Source organism: Thunnus maccoyii, chromosome 11 (genome assembly GCF_910596095.1).
Source record: "Thunnus maccoyii chromosome 11, fThuMac1.1, whole genome shotgun sequence".
In the NCBI taxonomy this organism is placed as follows: domain Eukaryota; kingdom Metazoa; phylum Chordata; class Actinopteri; order Scombriformes; family Scombridae; genus Thunnus; species Thunnus maccoyii.
In genome coordinates this window covers 13782198-13803162 of record NC_056543.1, presented here as the reverse complement: position 1 = coordinate 13803162, position 20965 = coordinate 13782198, and the positions used below count along the sequence as shown (strand labels likewise).

General features: G+C 39.2%; 1 protein-coding gene across 1 annotated transcript in view; it reads left to right on the top strand.

The window, feature by feature from the left end:
* edar (ectodysplasin A receptor) overlaps positions 1 to 10777 on the top strand; it is a 47876-nt gene extending 37099 nt beyond the window's left edge. Inside the window, exons 8-14 of the mRNA XM_042425946.1 lie at positions 1503 to 1580; positions 1726 to 1851; positions 1969 to 2043; positions 5211 to 5283; positions 8534 to 8849; positions 8966 to 9029; positions 9611 to 10777. Of these exons, the coding sequence (XP_042281880.1) occupies positions 1503 to 1580; positions 1726 to 1851; positions 1969 to 2043; positions 5211 to 5283; positions 8534 to 8849; positions 8966 to 9029; positions 9611 to 9996 (1118 nt within the window). The 3' untranslated portion in view covers positions 9997 to 10777. The remainder of the gene's footprint in view (positions 1 to 1502; positions 1581 to 1725; positions 1852 to 1968; positions 2044 to 5210; positions 5284 to 8533; positions 8850 to 8965; positions 9030 to 9610) is intronic.
* Positions 10778 to 20965: the final 10188 nt, after the last annotated feature.

The window sequence follows — 20965 nt, the reverse complement described above, 5'->3', positions numbered from 1 at the left end:
GTTCTGCTCCTCTCTGTCTGTTTGTTTGGACCCAAGTACCCAGAATGCCCTGCAGATTTGTCATTTTGCAGTGTGTGTTGAGCCTGCGAGACATTATTAAGAGACAAAACCGCAAGACGCTAAACAGAATTCCAGTTCAGGCTCATATCCTTATCCAGGGAGTGTAAACACATACCCTGAGTTAATGTCTGCAGCCACAGGGCGGTTGTGTGTGTGTGTATGTGTGTGTATGAGAGAGTGCGTGTGTTTGTGTGAGTGTGAGCGTGAGTGTGTGTGTGTGTGGTGACATGAGGCTCATAGACCACGGGAAGCGGCAAGGCACATGCCAAAGAAGTTTACAGTATATCAACTGGGTGAAATAAAAGACTGATTAAAAGGGCTGATTTATGAGCTGCCAGGAGTTTACAGCTCCATTAGGAAAGAGGAAAAACAGTTGGTGAATATTCCAGAAAGAGACACAGAGGGGGGGGGGGGGGGGGGGCAATAGGAAGCTGGGAGAGATAAAGTTTAGAACAAACTGCTGTTATTGCATTTGAGTTCTTCATTGAGTTTGTGAAATGTTACTGCTCATAAAATCATGACGTGCAGTCTGCCAGTAACAAATAACTCAAACTGGATAGTTTTTTTTGGTGCAAATCTGCAAAATTTTGTAATCTCTACCAGAAAGTGGTGATGGCTCATTCATACAACAAATCAAAAAACTTTTACTGATTTTATATCAAGAATATCCTGGGTTTTTAAAAGGATAGGTTCACGATTTTTTAAGTCGGTCATAAAATAATAGTCGGGTGCTCAATTGAATATTATTTAAAAGTTTATCTAAAGCTAATATGAAGCTTCAGCTGTTCAAATTAGTCAAATCAAGTGGATATTTTTCAAAGTTAGTCTTTTCAGTGCCAAATTCCCTCTTTGTGTTACTAGACTTGCACTGCAGCTGAACAGGAAAACTGTTGAATAACCTGGCAAGACACCAAGAGAGAATTTTATACTAAAAAGACTGACTTCAGGAGTTACAGACTCCTAAAGTTTTAGCTTCAGCTAAACTTTTAAATACATTTTTGCATAAAACGAGCTCTGTGGATTTTGTCCCCCATCACTTAAATTGTAAACGCATTTGGAAGGGATTTGAACAGGAGGAATGATTACAGCATGCAAAAACCCTGTTTAATGTTCATATGGGCACTTGACTGTTGTTGACTGGACTGCAACAGGGGGACCAGCCTTATAAATGTCTGTCCCTGACTGACTGAGTGACTGAGTGATGAAGTTACATCATTGGTCGGCCAACCAATGGTGAGCTAGTCTTGTTTTAAGAGAGACTTGAAAAATTGTATCCTTTAATCTACTAGCTGACATTCAGGTGCAGTGAATTGGAAACTCTAAGTACTAATGTGTGTTATCACTGTAATACTAGTACTCCATTTGCCTGTAATAGATGTATCTTTACTAAAACAACTGTAGGACTGAAAGTATGTGTCTACATATTTGTGTGTCTTTCACAGGCATGCCAACCAACGGGCCAATAGAAAAACCTCTGATTGATCCTGGCAGCACAACTGTGTTCCCTAATCCACATAAAGGTACACACACATACGCACAAGCAAAAATATACAGAGGAGCTTCATCTCTGTCCTAATTCCCATCAGTTTTTTATCTCTTGTGTTTGTTCACACATACATACATCATTAATGCTACTTTACATGATCAAACTCCTCCATGTTCCAGATTCCACAGGACAGGGTCACCTAGCAACGGCTCTCATTATCGCCATGTCAACCATCTTCATTATGGCCATTGCCATCGTCCTCATCATTATGTTTTACATCCTGAAGGCCAAACCAAGTGGCCAGGGTGAGACACACACACACACACACACACACACACACACACACATACACACACACACACTTTTATCTTAGAGGTTGTCATTTGTGTTTTATGACATTTTGTTTGTGTGTCTGTCTGCAGCATGTTGCTCTGGACAAGTGGCAAAGGCAGTTGAAGCTCAATCCAACAAACAGGAAGACAAGAAGGATGTCCCTGGTGAGACCAGACACACAAACACACACACACACATGCACACACACATACACGCTGAATAATTAATGAGCCTACAGAGCATTTACACTCGTTAAAGGCTTCCTGTTTTGTGTCTCACAGAAACTGCCTTAAATTCTTGCTTCATAATTAGGAATCTCTAGCAATAAACAGTGTGTGAGCGTGTCGACGTGCAGACTCGTATCCTGGCTTTGATTATATTCTGGATGTGATTTGTTTACACGAAACATAAGTAATTTGTTAGTCATATCTTTGCATACGTGATGCTAATTTCATCCATGATTCTGATCACATGCGTGTGTACGGGCACGTCTTTGACTCCTCCACATCCTGCCTCTGCCTCCATCCTATTTAAATCTTTTTCAGCAGTTGAGGATGAACACAGTTGAGTTTTTGTCTGTTTCTGGGTGGTCCAATTAACAGAGAACAAGTGCAACAAATTAATTTATCTGATTTGTTCTCTTAACATTGTCAGACTTTTCATCATTTCTTCGTTTTTTCTGACTATATTATATATGACTTGATTCAAAGAATCACCTGCGAACATTACAGACAATGATCAGAAACCTGGAGAAGGTGTTTACATGCCACAGTGTTTTCATTTCTTCTAGCATATTCTGGTTTTTCAAAACTGGGATAAATTATCCAGGTTTTTAAAACAGGCTGGTTATGATATGATATCTATGATAGATTAGTTATGATATTTAAATTTGATAAACACATGAATATGATTCTGCAAAAGTCAGAGTTTGAGCTCCAGACTAAATAAAGGAAAAGAACATTTTTGATGACTTTCATCTTCAAGGAGACCACACATGAAATTGTTGGATACAAATAAAAAATGTTTTCACCCTGAAATCAAGCTTGAACAATAGAAGTCAGCAGTATATGAGAACAAAAGTAGCTGTAATTACATTGTTACTTTATTTAGATCATACTGAGTACATACTGTAAGACATTTATTGTGTAATTAAATAGATATATCGAAAGTTTCTCACAATTTAGAACAAAATATGAAATGCAGAAACAAAGCAAAGCATGAACAAACAATAATTTAGCGACATTATTATCTGTTTCTGTGCAGTCCATCTGTTTTTTCTTCCTCTTCTCAGTGTTTTCATATCTGTAAAAATAAACAGCTAACTGATCATTACCATGTTTCCATAAACTTCACTCACGCATTGCAGTTTCTTAAGGATAGCCTCCAAAATATGCAACAGATGCACTTTAAACTGTAGCTGAAGTCAAATCAAACTTAGAAATACACACAAACAAAGCTGCGTAATTATAGTGACAATTCAAACTATAATTAGCTATACTATCCTTAGCTTTAACTACTGTCAAATGACACAGTGTCAATGCTCAACAGTCAGTAGTAGAATGAACAGATACCACCCAGCAGCTATTAGAGTAACACAATCTTGCAGCAAAATCCTTTGTAATCTTTGTTCCGGTAACTGCATGATTGGTTTATTTGGTAAACCCAAACCTTGTGTGCCATCTGTGGACAAGCCTACATCTAAAAAAGCATTATCTAACACTTTCCTATAGTGCTCAGGGCTCGGCTGATAATGATTTTTTTGATACAGTTGCAAATTACACATCTTTTTGTGTTGATATGTCATACCCCAAAAAAGTGTTTCCTTGAGAGTCAGAGTGGAGGATTCTCAGGAACAGCATCTTTGTAGGAATTATAGGACACTTGGACTCTGTTTACATTAAGATCTGCAAAATGACAACCAAAGCAGTAAAGAGGTCAAGTATATATTGAATATATCTCATTAAATGTGACTAAGTCTCATCTAGATGTTAGTATAACGTTGGCTCGGTCTAGTATGTATGTGCATCTTTATGCTTTGTGGCATGATGTATGCAAATGTAAGAGTGTGCTTGTGCACTTAAGTTGTGTGTGTGTGTGTGTGTGTGTGTGTGTGTGTGTGTGTGTGTGTAGGCTGACAGACCTGCAGTATGATGAGTACATCATGGTGGAATGTGAAGCTTCCAAAGCTAAAGCCATACGTTGCTTTAGGCGCCATTTCTCCTGACAATGATGCTCTGTTCAATTTCACTTCCAGACTGACTGACTAACAACTTACATGTGGTGTGGACAAGAACACACATACACACCCACACACACACCCACACACCCACACCCACTGTATCTGTGGTGGCAGACACATTATGTGGTACAACTGGGTTGCTAACTTAACAATATAATAACTAAAAAAACATGATTAAGTAGTTAGAGTATGATGAGAAACTACATTTCTGCATTGTTCCTTAATGTTGGGTTATTGTGAGTGTGTATGTGTGTGTGTAAGAAGGTATTTTGAGAGAAGCACGTTGCTTGGAGCTCTACCGGAGCTAGCTGTCACTCATGTAGACACTGACTTAATAAGGCTGTGAGATGAAAGATACGGACACTTAAACTCAAACACACACACACACACACACACACAACTGGAATTTGTTCCACTTAGATATTCTCTCATTACGCTGTCTATCCCTATCAGTGTCCATGATGTAAGTGTAATTTAACATAATAGTCACTGTAAGCATTTTATACATCGTTCCTACATTTGCGTTACGCATCCTTTTAGCCTCAGGAATCTGTTCTCCTTTGTGTACTCTAACTAATACCAACATCTATGATATAATGTAGATTTAATGCGGCCTTGCTTAGTGAAAAAAGATCACACAAGAGCCCACAACATTGATCTTGAGATCTTTTCTGAATTCATATCTTTAATTTTGCTTCACTGTACTTTAACCCACCACGAGTGTCCGTCATTCAACATATAAAATTTAGAATTGTGGCTTTTTTCATGCTGCTTCCTTGCACAAAATGTGATTTTTTGGAAAAGTTTCGTAAGACATCTACATTTTCTGATAATTAAAATGAGAGTATGCAACTTTTGAAAGAAGAAATCACCCTCAAGAGTCAGGAGAAAAAGGGAAATTCAATGTCTTATTATCATGTAATGCCATTTATGACCACAGTGGGCGCTGTTCAGCCAAAAGTGACACAGTCTCACTTTAAATCATGACTACTGACTTTTCTCTCTGCGTTTCCTGTATTCTGTCATGTGTGAGAGAAAGAAAGAAACAGAAAAAAAAAACAAACCTCTATGTCCTCTCTTTCTCTCCCTCAGACAATGTGGTGATCTACTCGGAGAAAGATGAGTTTGACAAACTAAAAGCTCCTCCTCAGAAGACGGTGAAAAGGTGAGAGACATGTCTGATTCACTGAAGCAACTGCACCACACTGCTGCTCCTCAGCTGAACAAATGAGAGCAGAGTAACAGATTCTCAGTGGTTTATGGTTACATCCAGACAGCTTAGTGTTCTTTGCAGCAGAGGAATCAAACGCATCATTGGGCAACAATTTACATCAAGCACTATAGCCTCAAAATCTTAGAGGCTCAAAACAAGATTTGAAATGATTCATGGAAATGAACCTTTAATGATTACTATGGGGGCTTGTTGTTAAAGGTGATGGGTGAGGTTAGAAGGGTAAAGGTTACTAAGTCTTGAGATGGTGGAGATCACAAGAAGGTAAATTCAGAATACTCATTGGTCTCGTTTTTATCATGTAGCCACTATAATAAAGGCTTTTAAACTTTTGTGACCTGACGAAGCAGTGTGCCTTGACTTTTTGTGGGAATTAATTTCCCTTTTTTTTGTTGACATCAATGCAGAATAACTTTTGATATCACTGCTGCTAAAGTTTGTTTTCCTCACAATTCTCCAGATTGCACCACATGTTTACCATAGTATCGACTTTATCCACCATCATTTTAACACCTGATAATATTCAATATGTTTCTTTGAACTATATGAACTTCAGGTTATGTGTGTGCATGTACACCAACTACCGTATACATTACTGTATACACTTTTAATTTTGTGCTTATTTTTCAGTGTATGTGTGTGTTATGCTGAATAACTGCATGTAATGACTCTACAGGTAATATAATGTATACAGTACCAGTCAAAAGTTTGGACACACTCTCTCATTGAAGTGAATGGGAAGGTGTATCCAAACCTTTGACTGGTATCCTGATCTTTATATAATCAGGTAATCTCACTGAGGTCAAGACAGACCTGAGTACAACAGAGAGAAAGAACACAAACATAGCCAGATAAACAAAAGCACATACATACAAACACATTTGAGGTTAAAAGTTTAAAATTGGCTGTAATTCACTCCATTTATAAGGTGCAAATGTGGTGGATGGCGGCCTTCCCAAGTTCAGTATTTCAGTCCTGAGATCTGGTCTGGTGAGCAGTGGTTTTCAATTGAAGTGATATACTGAGGCAGCTTTTGCAGGAAACATTTATAAGTAAAAATGATAGAATTATTGTTATTGTTGTTAGTGAGGACGAGCTCACTTTTTCATATACACTATTGTTCACAGTGATGAGTAGAATATTTATCGTCTTTATCTTTTAGTGTGTGTGTGTCTGTGTGCATTTGTATGTGGCGTCACAGAGACTCTACACAACAAAAAGAGCCTTTTGTAATTTTTTTCAGCATCTGCATGTAATTAAGCCACCACAGGACAAGTCACTGCAGTAGTAGTATCATTGCTGCTGGCCTTTTTTTTCTTCTTTTTTGCTGTTTCTCTGTGTGTGCATGTGTGTGTGTGTGTGTAAGGCATGTAAAAAAAAAAAAGCTTGCTTGAGATTTTTTTTTTGTTTTCTTTTCATTTCTTTTTAATGAAGCAGAAAGCCATTATGTGGCTTTGGAAAAGGCAGAGGGGTGAGATTTTTTAGGTGGGGGGTGAGGTAGCACAGATGAGCCCTGAAGCCTTGTAAACACTGAGAGACGGACAGAGGGGGGTAGCTGTCAGGGTGGATAGGGGTATTTATTCCAGGCTTCACCTAAACCACCACCAGGTGAAAGCACATCCTGGCAGACAACAAAAGGACGATAGTTTCCTCACCTTCGTCTATCTGCATACATCTAACAGACACTAATGCGCGGGAGAAGTGTGGAAATACATGAGAGCGTACAGTGCAAACCTACAGAGAGCCATTGTGCTCAGATGTTTCAGTGACTGCAGCGTACATGCTTAGATTGATACACTGTTTGAATATATGGAAGGGGTTTAAATTAAAGAATAGATGAGATAAACATGCGCGCACACACTCCTCAGCATCAATAGCAGTAAACAGTGTGGTATAGCAGCATGCCAAAAGATGTGCTAACTCACTGCTTAAGCTGCCAGAGTGGGTGTTAGATGTCTGGGAAACAATGCCATTTTGTGTGTGTGTTCAGGATTAGAGCGTGGGACTGTGAAACAATGGCATTCTGTGAGCATCTCTGTCAATGAGGTGCTTTTGCGAGAAAATCCAGCGCAGGCACAGAAGAGGGAGAAGACGAGTAATAAAATGATATTACATGGTATCATGTTGTAAAATGCGGGGCTATTTCAGTCAATCACAGGAACAGCTTAGAAACATCAGCAGCTATGGCAACAGCAACAACAGCATACTTTTTCCAGTTCATTTTCATTTGTCACAGGTCCTGTTAAGTTTGGACAGACACGAGTCATCTGTGTGTAATTCACGCCTTTATGTAGTATAACAGCATGCAGTATGCAGTATACACTGTGGTGGGATTCTGATCAGCGTAAGAGCATATGCATGTATATGATTGTGTGCAAAGCAGAATACAGTGAGAACAGTAAAAGATAGGATTTACATCATAGTTTGTAGTTTCTTTGGTTTGCTTTGCTTTTATCTGTGCTGTTACTGACATGTTGAAGACTTTTTACTTTAAAAAGGAAACACAAATATGTTAAACTTGCCTGTAACATTCTTCTAAGCATATAGCTTTTCTTGTGACATAAACTCTACTTAAAAGGAAAAGAACCTCTAAAGCTCACAGAACCGCGCCCAGCTAATAAAGAGTCGTGCACATAACCCTGTGTTGAAACAGTTGTTTTTACACTCCTGGTTTTGTACAGATTGAACATATGAGATATAACCTCTTAAAAAGTTCACTTCAAAGGTGCTGGTAGGCTAACAGGCTGTTAGCTGTAGATTTATGTGAGAGTGGTATCAATCTTTTCGTCTAACACTTGGCAAGAAAACAAATAAGTGTATTTCCCAAAATTTTAAACTATTCCTTTAACAAAAAAATCAAACTGAGTATGCAGTGTATTTAGAGCATTGATGTTCTTGAGTGCAGTATTTGAAGCCCTTTAAAAATGGATTTTTATGTGGATTTGGACACTGAAATGTTGAGTAAATCACATTGTGATGGAAAATAGTATGCAATAAAAACCGGCCAGTAATCCCACCGGAGGATCTAGCTCAGGTCTGTCTAATAGCTCGACCAAACGTTTGATGAACCACTGTTCAGCATCAGCTCTTTTTGGCGAGAGACCATGTGCATTTTAAGTGCTTTATGTGGTGCCAGTGAATATGCGCACATGTGAATATCATCAAAATATATGTGTGTGCGCAGTGAAAATGACGCCTCATCAGAGAACGAGCAGCTGCTGAGCCGGAGCATGGACAGCGACGAGGAGGCGGCGTTGGAGAAGCAGGGATCAGCTGAGACCAATAACCCCAACCCCAACCTGTGCCTCGTCAATCTGGGCAACAAGCCTGACCTCTGCCTGCTCTCTCTGGGCCTCTTGGACCGCGACCGTGCCTGCAACGGGACCCCCAACATTGCCGCCAACCCAACCAATAACGTCCAGAGTCCCAACCACATCGGCAATGTCAACCACATCGCCAGCAGTGTGACCGCAATCAACAACAACAATAAAACCCCAGGGGTAGGAAGATTGGACCTTTAAAGATGTTAACTGCAGTAAAAAAATATGATTATGAACAGATACTCAGTTCAGTATCATCTGGAAATCAAACTGTGCTGTGCTTTTTCCCCACACAGATGCTACAAAGTCGAAGGAAAAAGATCCTGGATCTGTATGCCAGAGCGTGCAATGTGACAGAGGGTAAGTCTCTCTCAAACAAGAGAAAATATCCAATTTACCAAAGGTTTTTAATCAGGAATTGATTTATGCCAGTGCTGTGGGGGCATTTCACTTCTTTCTCTATTCATGAACTGTGTTGAATAAAATTGCTTGAGGAAGTGAAACAGCATTGAAAAGAAGTCAGTACCTCACTCCACTGTCTTGTTTTTCCACAAGTAAACAAGATTCAGACTTAATCCATGACTAAATGACTTAGGAAGTGAAGGTGTGTGCATGCATGTATGTTTTGTTTGATAAATAACTTACTTCCTATGCCCACAGATGCATCTTTTTTTTGAAAAAAAAAAAATACAACCAAACATGATTGAAGGGAAACTGGGTCATTGCAGCAGCAAAGTAGATTAAGATAGAACAAAGACAAAAATATAAATAAGAATACAGCAGCTGGATGGGTATAAAATCCAACAGCTTTAGCTAAAATCCTTGAATAAAATCATGAATCAATATGAATTGCCGTGCATTTAAGGGTGAGCAAAGGACAAAAAATGAACTTTGAATTAAATCCTGATATCTCTTTGTGTGATCCTCTTGTCCTTCTCAAGGCTTGAGCCCCACAGAGCTTCCCTTTGACTGTTTGGAGAAGGCCAGCCGCATGCTGAGCTCCTCCTACAGCAGCGAGGCGGCCGTGGTGAAGACGTGGAGACACTTGGCCGAGAGTTTCGGCCTGAAGCGTGACGAGATCGGTGGCATGAGCGACGGCCTGCAGCTCTTTGAGAGGGTGAGCACGGCGGGCTACAGCATCCCCGACCTCCTGACCCGCCTGGTACAGATCGAGAGGCTGGACGCTGTCGAGTCGCTCTGCTCAGACGTGCTGGGCAGCAATGAGATGGCAGCAGTGGGCGGGAGGCAGGGCATCAGCAGTTTTCACAGCCAGTTGGTCTGCACGTCCCCATTCCCATCTCCCTCCCAACGCTGCGCCAGTGTCTAAATATGTGGTGGAGCAGAGACTTCTGAGTATACATGTATGTTGGGACAGATACTGCTCTGACAAGGAGGACAGCACATAATACAGTATACGCATTACCACCATCACATGAAGAATGTCAGTGGACCTCTGTGGACACAGTCCTATTTTTTTCCTATCATGGGTTTTCCCTGTCAAGAAGCTAATCCAAAATATTTTGTATGATCTTAATTTTCTGTCTCTAAAGTACTAAAGAGTTTGAGAAAGACAAAAATCCAACACGTCAGATTCAGATTATTCTCTAATTGGCTAGTTTGGATATTTTTTCCTCTGCAAGAATATAACAATTATTTTATTAGATTTTTGTCTTTCTCAAATTGTTGAGAATTTTAACAAAAAAAAGGTGGATGAAGTGTGCGCTGGACGCAACAGCTTTTCTGTCTATTTTCAAAAGGTTTGATAGAAAATCTTTCATGCAGTGCTTGAGTTTGAAAAAAGTGGTGAGAAGATAAGGATATTTCAACAGTTTGCTGAATTGGAAATGGCCGGCAGCACCAAGAATCAAGATCCCTTCTTAGTTGTGCTCTTGTTGAACCCTCTGGTCTGCTAACATAGCTAGATGTTTGTGTTTGTGAAAAGAAAGCGACCCAGTTTGACCGCAACATCAGTTAACATTCATGACTGTGCCTTGGGCTATGCTGTCATCATACAGGGGAGACAGCAGACATCAGCTCCCTACTAAAAATGCAATCATTACGCCCAGCTGGAAATGCTAAAACATCATTCATCTCAGCTTACCTCCGGTAAACACCGCTTGTGAACTTTGGGTGTTTGGGGACGCCCCAGTGCCTCTTGCTGAATTGTGATATAACCAGCAAACACAATACCCTGGTCAAAAACAGGGAACAGTATTATTATTTTTTAAATTAAAACATTGTACAGGTTTTTATTAACAACTTTTGTGACCAAAATCTCTGCAACATCCTTTTTCATGTCAAGATTGACCCCGACTCAGATGTGTCTCTTGATTAACACGTGTGTGTGAAGTGTGGAAACACTCATCACAAACAGATGAGGTTTATAGAAAAGTTCAACCAACCATACACACTTGAACACAGCATGCCCAAACACACGTGTAAATCCACTTTCCATGGCTTCCACACACACACACACACACACACAGACCGACACACTCTCTTACTGCAACTACTTCCTCAGCAGTGACCCAGTCTGTGACCCCCTCATAACTCTTCCTCTCCCCCTCTTCTTCCCCTTTTACCCCAGTGCTGTGGTCTAGTGCTGCCGCCAGCCCTAATTATTTGGCGTGTGGCTCCCCGGGCCTCTAATAGGCTGAAGTGTTGTGGTTTACAGAGCGGGTGCAAAGTGCCTGTGATTTCCAGCACCCAATTAAGCATTTAGGGCCACTTAACCACTGAAAGCCCAGTGGAAAAGCTGTAAAATCCTGAATTAAAAGGAGAGATGCCACGGTAGGGGCATGACTAACTGCCCCCGGGGTTGCTGCACTGTGAACGGAGCAAGAATGCAGCCGGTCGTGGTGGAAGCAGCACTGCGGTGATACTATAATGTCTGATCTTGCTCAGTTTTTGTGGTTGGCTCAGTCATGCTTAGACAGGATTTGAGCTCCCCTCTCCCCTATGGGACCAATATGGCAAATGAGAACAATATGTAGTTGCAGTTGTCCACTTCTGTAAAACAGCAGATGTCGGTTGTACGTATAGAGGTAGAAGGTAGCTCAGATTAGCATCAAGTTAAATTTTGTGTCAAGACAATAGTGATTTTAAATGTATAATCAAGATTATGTTAACAGATAAAATGCTGTAGGTCAAGATCCTGGTTTCTTGAGCGGTTAAGCCTTAAGACTCAGCAGTAAGCTCTAAAGTTCAACTTTAACAAGCAATGCCAAGACTGGCTTTGATCTAGTTTCTTGGGAATAGGAATGATCTTTATCTGATGTCTGATGTTGTCAGCATAATGTCCCATGACCGCTCTGCACAGAATCAAACACACTATCTCCTGCCAAGTTCCCTTTTCTGATGCTTTTCTATTCACACTTTACATTGCAAACACCGGGGCTGGACTCTGGCACTTTAAATTAATTAATGTGCATGTTTATCAAGCATGCATTCATATTTTTATTCTTCAACATCTTGTGTCAAGGCAAATAAAACGCTCACATTTAAATCATCTGCCTTTTTAGTGCAGGGTTGTCTTCATCAACTCCAATTCAATTCAAAACAGGCTGAACTAGTTATTTTTTTATTATGTTTTATGCTGTTGGACTTGTGTAAATAATCTAATTGTTGGATTGAATTGAAATGAAATGGACCCCAGCCCTGTTTTCAGACAGGCAGAATCTTGTCTGACATACACTATGCTGATAGGATGATATACAGAAGCCAAAACATGAATTACTTACCTCAGTAGCACATACAGTATAGTAGAACATGTAGAAACACACACAGTCTCATCACAGAACCAAAGTGTAACTGTATATATAACTTATTATTGTACATAATGTATACTTTAATAAAGATGTATGGCAAAACATGGCTTGGTGTTTGACTTTAGTAAAGCAGTGACTGAGTGAGAAGCAATAATAAACTATAAAATCTGCATTTTTTCTATTATATCTTGGCTCTGGATTGACCCATCAGGACTTCGTAGGATGTGGTACAAACTACCTGAGGGACTAAGGGTAGCAAAAGCAGTAGAGTCAGACCTTTCACTTAAAATGCAAATACACTGAGGTTGATATGGGAATACATCAGATAGTTTTTGATTTCACTCAGAGTCACAAATGTCAACCTCATGGTGGTGCTAAAGGAAAAGTCACCAATGTCAGAAGAATTAAATCTATGAGGACCATGACTGTCTGTACAAAATTTCATGGCAATCATTTAGAGCTGCAACAATTACTCGACTAATTCAACCAATAAATCAACTCAATCAACCAAAAAATTAATCGCTGACTATTTTGATAATCAATAATCGCTATTTTTAAAGAAAATAATATCAATGTTTCTTTGGTTCCAGCTTTTCTAATGTGTAGATTTTCTGGTTTCTTTATCCTATGATGAGGACGTCACCTTGGGTTTTGGGAAATAGTGACTGACATTTTTCACCATCTTCAGACATTTTATAGACTAAACGACCAATTGATTAGTCAAGAAAAGCATTAACAGATTAAACCAATAATGTTAGTAATCGTTAGTTGCGGCCCTTCAATCATTGAGATATTTCAGTCTGGTGGACTGACTGACCGACAGACTGACATTGCCATCTTTAGAGCGATGACTCTAACTAAAAAGTTATTCTGATCAACTCTGTAGCATCTGTGTAGGGAAAATCTAAAAGTTATTCTAATTATGCCAATAATAAATAAAATGCAAATCAATTCAAAATTCACATTTGATTGGATAAATCTACGTATATATCACCAGGTGCAGGATGAGTACTCAAAAATGTTCTAATGTTTTACAACAAAATGTTTCACAACCAAATATAAGATTACATGATGTGCATAATGTCAAAGATGAACAAAACTGATAGTGGCCTGAAGTATAGTATAGGATCCCATATACTGTAGTGGTGCATCCAGGATTATTTGTGAGCCATGACAGCGGACACTGACAGGGTCGGTAAATGGCTTAGAGACATTAAATGGAAAATTGCTAATCACAACATTTTCCAGTTCATTCAAACCTCCATCATTTAATTATAGGTCATTAAATGTGACACATTAACTTGATGGTTTATCAAATGAGAGATAATTTCACTGGAAAAAGACTTTAACCTCATTCAAGTATTAGTTTTCGCCCTCAAATGCACTTTTCATCTCTCCCACTGGCTTGCTACTGCAAGTCGAGAAAGAGTTCAGGAACCAGAACCAAATTTTCTCTCAATTAATTAGTTTCTCCTTACTATTAAGCATTAAATCTTCTTATTATGTTATTTTTTGTGTACCTCACTACTACTGTATTTTTCTTACAAAAAAGCCCCCCAAAAAACATGGTGTCATAATGCTGCTCTCCAGACACCTCAGAACTTGAAAATATCCAACCTACTATTTGAAAAAGGACGATTGAGAGGATCTTTAAGTCGGAGCTTTGACTTGGAAACCCGGGCCCATTTCATGCACCCCAACATCACTGAAAAACAAATGCTCTGACGTTACTCAATGGCAGTATGCACAGAAGTGAACATGGAGGTCAACACCATCAATCAAAAGTAATCAACTTAAGGCCATATAATCATTTCTCTTGCTTAAAAACACTTTAAATAAAATAAGACTGATTATTTATGTAGAGTGATGTCTAAATCCATTGTAAATGTTGCAAGCTAGTTAACTAGCTATAAAGAGAGCTATGGCTAGCTAGCTAGAGAGATACAGTTTGTCACGGTCAACCATATGGATTGTTTGCATTTGGCGTTGTGAGCATGGATGTATAATACATCCATGGTTGTGAGACGTGGGACGCTTCAAGCTTGAAGTTCTGAATTTTCAATGTGGAAATCAAAACTAACTGTCACCAAGAGAAAAACTATAATGTTCTGTTCCTTATTCAAGAAGTCTTGGATTAGCAGTGGTGGAAGAAGTATTCAGATCCATTACTTAAGTAAAAGTACCAATACAGCAATGTAAAAATACTCTGCTACAATTAAAAGTCCTGCATGATGAAAAATCCTACTATACATAAGTATAAAAGTACATAAGTATTAGCAGCAATATGTAGTTAATGTATTGCAGTAAAAGTATTGGTTTGGTGTCCCTGACTGATATATTATTATATATGACATCATTATATTATTAATACTGAAGCATCAGTGTGTAAGCAGCATGTTACTGTTGTAGCTGCTGCAGGTGAAGCTAGTTTGAACTACTTTACATACAGTTTGCTACTTTAGTCCAGTGGTTCCCAACCTAGGGGTCGGGCCCCTCCAAAGGGTCACCAGATAAATCTGAGGGGTGATGAGATGATTAATGGGAGAGGAAAGAAGAAAAAACAAAGTTCTGATACACAAATCTGTTTTCAGTTTTTGGTCTTTTTCTCTGATCTTTGATTTTTGGTGAAATATTGGATCATTTGAACATTTATGAAATGAAACCATGTGAGAAGTTTAGAAGGAAAAATCATGATTTAGTGGAGCCATTAACAACTCACAGACATCTGAAATGTGACCCCAACTACACACTGCTTTTTGTAAAACGTCAAAAGCCAAAAGGGTTGGAAACCACTGGTTTTATCTTCAACGATGTGTTATATTTTAAAAGCTTGTTATATTATCCATTATGTCAAATCTTCATCTGAAAAGTAACTAAAGATGTCAAATAAATGTAGAGTGGAGTAGAAAGTACAATATTTTGGTCTGAAATGTAGTGGAGTGGAAGTATAAAGTAGCATCAAATGGAAATACTAGTAAAGTAGGAGTACCTCAAAAGTGTACTAAAGTAAAATATTTACTCAAAGTAAGTGTTGGGCGCCAGACAGGAGTATAATCAAAATGCCAATCCTGTCACTTTTTAGAAAAAAATTATATATACACATGAGCAATTTAGAGAGATAACCCAGACAGCTTATTACACTTGCTACAAAAGTATACCACATTAGAAAAAAAACACAATTCAACAATTCATCTTCCTCATTAATTAAATGTTATTGAAACCAAATAATAGTTGAAACAATCACTCAAATCAAATAATGGTGTAATTTTAACTCAAAGTCTTTCTTTCACACTCCCAAATCTTTTTCAGTTCATTTTACTCGATCAAATTGTTTAGTCAAAAAAAGTCAAATGCAAAATCCACAGTCCCCTAAATAGTTTCCATTATAGAGATTGTTATGAGTTGTGAGTGTGAATGAATGTGAATGGGTTAAAGTCAGTAGTATTCAGTTCAATGGTGCAACCTTTGTGTGTGTGTGTGTGTGTGTGTGTGTGTGGTCCAGGTATTCCTCATGTTGTGGGAACATAAATCTGTTTACACAGTCATGTTGTGGGGACTCGCCTCCCTCATGAAGACAAAAGCAATTCCCCTCAACATAAATCATTAATTTTAGGGTGAAGACTTGGTTTAAAGTTAAATTAAATTCAGGGTTATATTCAGGTTAGGGTGAGGCATGTGGTGGTTATGGTTACGGTTAGGATAAGTCTCCAGGAAATGAATGTAAGTCAATGTAATATCCTCTGAAGTGATGGAAACATGACTGTGTGTGTGTGTGTGTGTGTGTGTGTGTGTGTGTGGTTTTGGGGGGGGGGCTGGATGGCTGACCAAAGAGGTGAGCAGGGTAAGGAGACGCCTGGAGAGTTACAGGCAGGGAGACTTAGCACTTAACTTCACTTTCTGGAAATCCAACCCAGGCAAGGAACAGCTTCCGAGCAGATCAGAGGGAAGACAGACCAACTTTCATCCCAAATCCGCTACAGGAATCAGCACATTTCCTCAGCCCATGGTTGTTCAGCGTGATCCAGGAAAATCCAGCCGGTTCTTTTGGTTAGGTAGGTGAGGTAGGTTGTCCAAAAACTGGATTAAGTCTTCTAATTATGTCCTCTTTTTGTCACTCTCACTCCTCTCTGTTCTCCTCCATGTTGCTTTTGTTAGTTTTTCCCCTTCCCCCGTCTCACAGGTGTGTCTCATTTATCTCCTCTCCTTCCCCACCTTCCTTTCCTTTACTTCTAGGTGGTAAAGGGCTATGCTGCTCCTTTCCTTACCTGCTTTCTGTCACAGAATAAATGTACTTAGTTACTTTCCACCACTGTGGATTAGAAAATGATGCAACACCGTCAACCAAACAATTCTCACAACCTAGAGGAAATCTCATTTTGGACAACACTTGAGTAAACATCACTGTAACCACTTATCTTTTTTTAAGAAAAATAATAAAGACTTTCTTTCCACCAACATGACATCAGCCACTACAGTGTCAGCTGTCACCTCAGCACACATCTCTATCATCATTTCGCTGTGTGTGGGTGTGTATTTGTGGCTGGATTCCCATGGCTTTAGCTAAATGATTAGGTGTGTATATGCTGGCTGGGGATCTTAAGGTGGTTTAAGAAAAGATCTGTCTGGCAGTGGAAACGCCGATGCTGCTCTAGGGCATCAGGGCAATACGGAGGTCTTTCTCTCATCAGGTTTCAAACACTCAAAATAATAATTTCCACTTGAATAGCCTTTAAGTCTGACAACGCACCCACATTCAGTAGGGACACACATGTATGCAGAAGTGTGTGTGTCATCAGGGTTTTTGCATCTTTAGCGCTTGGCTTGCTTATAAATGAAGAGCATGAAGCCATAAAGAGCCTCCCAGGGGAAGGAGTGCCAACCAGAAGAATCATTAAACGTCTGCCAGTCAGCAACCTCTTCACCTTCAACACAACAACTACATGCACACACTCATCCCTGTCAGTCATCTGCAGACACATCAAACAGCTGGAGAAGAAATAATGCCCAGATCTCAGTCAGGTGTAGTTTCTTTGATTGCAGGACAGGATGAACTGTGTTCCTAATCAGTAGAATGCTTTCAACAGCAATTAATACAATGTTGAAACTGCCCTTTAAGGAAAATTCCTCTGAAGCAAATGTTAGAAAACATCTGCACACAATGCACTTTATGTATTTGGATCCTCTTTATTTTGTTATTTCAAATTATGACGATCAACTTGTTGAGGTGAACTAAGGACTCTCATTTTCAAAGGGGCCCTTTCTTAGACACTAAAGTCAAAACATTAATAAAAAAATAAAGAAAATTTTAAGGGGATTTTTTTTATAGACTGTCAGCCCTGAGAAAACTAAGAAGCAACAACGCTTTTCTAGAGCTGCCATGTTGCACAGACTTTCAAAAGTCATAAGGGGAGAATTTCTTTGTATAAGAAGAGTTATGATGGAGAAGGCCTTATGAAAAACAAAAATGCAGGAGGCAGGCATTGTAGTGTGCGCAAAACATTGCGCAGGCCTGGTTGTGAACATGAAAGATCATGTATGAGGACGAGCACAGAAGCAGTGTTTTTAGCCACATTTTGTGTTTGGAACATACTGATGGACAGCAAAGAAGTAAATTATGCAGCAGGAGTGGTTTAAGAATTTTCTATCAATATTTTGACACTTATTTGAACAAGTTATTATATTAGGCGCTCAAGATCAAGATATGGATTTTGGGTGAAGATAATTTACTATAAATTCATATGTATCAGCCTGCCAACTTCAGATGCACACAGCCACCATATAATGGAAAGAACTCAGCTAATGAAGTTTTATGTTGACCTTGGATACGATGACATTCTTGCTACTCTTGCACATAAAGAAAAAAAGGGCTGCAGGGCATCCAGATGAAGATTCATCTACAACTATTTATTAACATTTGTAACCGCAGACTTTAATTATGTTCATCATGACTAATTAAATATAACTGCAGATCTGATGACTACAGTTATAATAAATTATTATAACCCTTTGACTTATAACGATTTATAACTGCAGACCTGATGACTTATCAAAATGTGTGAAACATTTAACCCTTTATTAATGATTCATATCCATTAAAGTTTTGGACTGGTCAGCCTGGCTCGGCTCTAAACATCCTGATTGTCTACTTGGTCGTTTGTTCAGGGACATACACAAAACCTATCCGGTGTGAATGCAGTCTCAGCAGCTGGCTACTTGTTTAAAAAACTCTGTATAAGCTGGCCAATCAGAACAGAGTGGGCTCATGGGGAGGGGGGCCTTAAAGAGGCAGGAGCTGAAACGGCCTGTTTCAGACAGAGGCTGAACTGAAGGGCTGCATAATGAATCAGTGTGAGTTAAATAAGGAGTTTTTTGAACTGTAAATCATGCAAAGATATTCCAGAAGAGCCCCAGATGATAAAATATTGACCCAGAAATGTGCATAATATGTCCACTTTAAGGATGGAGATGGAGACAGTAAGCAATTAGCTTGGCTTAGCATAAGAATTGGAGTCAGGGCAAAACAGCTTGTCTGTGCTGAGGATAAACTGTTGTTTGTAAAGAAATAGTTACACTACCCAAGTCCAATAAAAGTGGTCTTCTGGTGAGCAAAGGCGTCACAGATCTGGGTCTACTGTTAAATTTGCAATAAACATAAAAAATTATGGTTCAACATGTGTTAGCTTAGCCTTTTACTGTCCAACACACAATTATGTTGAGTAATAAAAACAGTTACCACAGTTTCTTAAAGAAATTAATTTCCATAATTAAAAAAAGTGGTTGGAAACATTTTACAACCAAGTGCAAACATCAGCAGCTAACACTTTTTGGAAAGAATATTTTTCCACTTTATGAGACAATAACATTTGTTATGAAAAGTAGGAAAACAAACAAAAATTTGGCGACACAAACACAAACACATGTCAAGCGTGAATAAAGCACTATCAATTTAAATGATACAACCAGCATCAAATACAGACCTCTTGGTCCTTAATGACAGAAAAGCAGAATAAAAGAAGTGAAAACAAACTAGAAACTGGAAACCAGTGTGATCCCAGCACATCTACCATGAATCACCTCTGACAGCTGCTTCCACTCACACCTCCTTAACACACTAGCTACCTCATTTACAGTCAGGTATATTTACCAGAACATCCGTGTGCTTATTGTGTTACTCAAGCAGCATATTGTGGCTGGAGGAAATAATATACATTTGGTGGTCTGCCATGTCAAATCGCTGATTGACTTGGCTTTATGGTTCTGCTGAAGTGGAACCGCTAATGTTTCGCCCTGCCAGCCTCCTCCCCACCAACCAAATAACAGTTTAATGAGGTTTACCAGCCAGACTGGAGCTGGGGGACTCTTTAGGGTAATTTTCAGAATATTTGGTCCTCTGAAAAAACTCAAACATAAATCAAGACCAGTGTATAAACTTGTGTGGGTGATGCAGTGCAGAGTAGACTGGCAGAGTTAAGCGTGTTAGGGAACAGGGAGCAGACACCGGCGTGCCGACTGCAGTGCAGACCAGACTTAAATGAAATCATGAAAGTAAATAAATACGCCATTCACAGTTCCTGTAGTGGGCATACTGGCAATAAGGTCTTTTAAAGTGATACTTCACCCAAAATTTGTTTAAGTGTCACACACGCTTCCCCTTTTGGCTTGTAGATTCCAACACTGACAAGTTCAACAAAATTCAGAAAAACTGAAACCTCCATCTTCACTTCACTTTTGAATTACATTGATCATGCTGGTCATGTATTGCTTACTGACTGATTGCAGCTGTGTGCAGCACCTTTTGCATGTATGCACCACAGCATTGTCTAGAGAATCAAGTATTTAGTCATCTTTTATTGCATTGTGTGATTGTAGTTGGGTTCAGCACTTTTTTTGCACTAGTGCACTAATGCATTACCTTGTTGTGTTACACAGTATATGTCTTGTTATGTATTATGTGATTGCAGCGGTGTACAACACTTTTTTGCACTAGTGCACCACTGCATTGTCTTGTCAATTTGAGGTATTTTTTTGACATGTATCGCTTGATTGCAGCTCTGTGTAGCACTTTTGCCCTTGACAAATTTCCTTTGGGGCATTAAAGTTTATCTCATCTCATCATCACGGTCCACTCAATCCTCAGTATGTTCCAGTCATATTTTTGCCAAAATCTTCAGCTTCTGAATCACATGAATTCCTTCTTTGAGACAGGTTTGTTACGTGTATTTTGGGTGGATCACTAGCAGAGAAGTAAATTATCATGCAGGGGTGGTTTGAGACTTTTTGACAGTTATTTATTCTTATGACATGATTTCAAACTGTCCAAAGCTCCCTCTGCAATGATGGCCGGGCAGGGAACCGTTCACAGCAGGACAGTTTGATTCATAAGGATCATAATTGATAGCCAATTGATTGCCGGGTCTGTGGTCCGTTTACCTGAGATCATTTAAACTGTACTGATGTGTCCCAGCTTTTCATTAGAAGATGGCCTTATTGGTATTGCAGCATTATGACATTAAGCCAGTAAATGGTCCA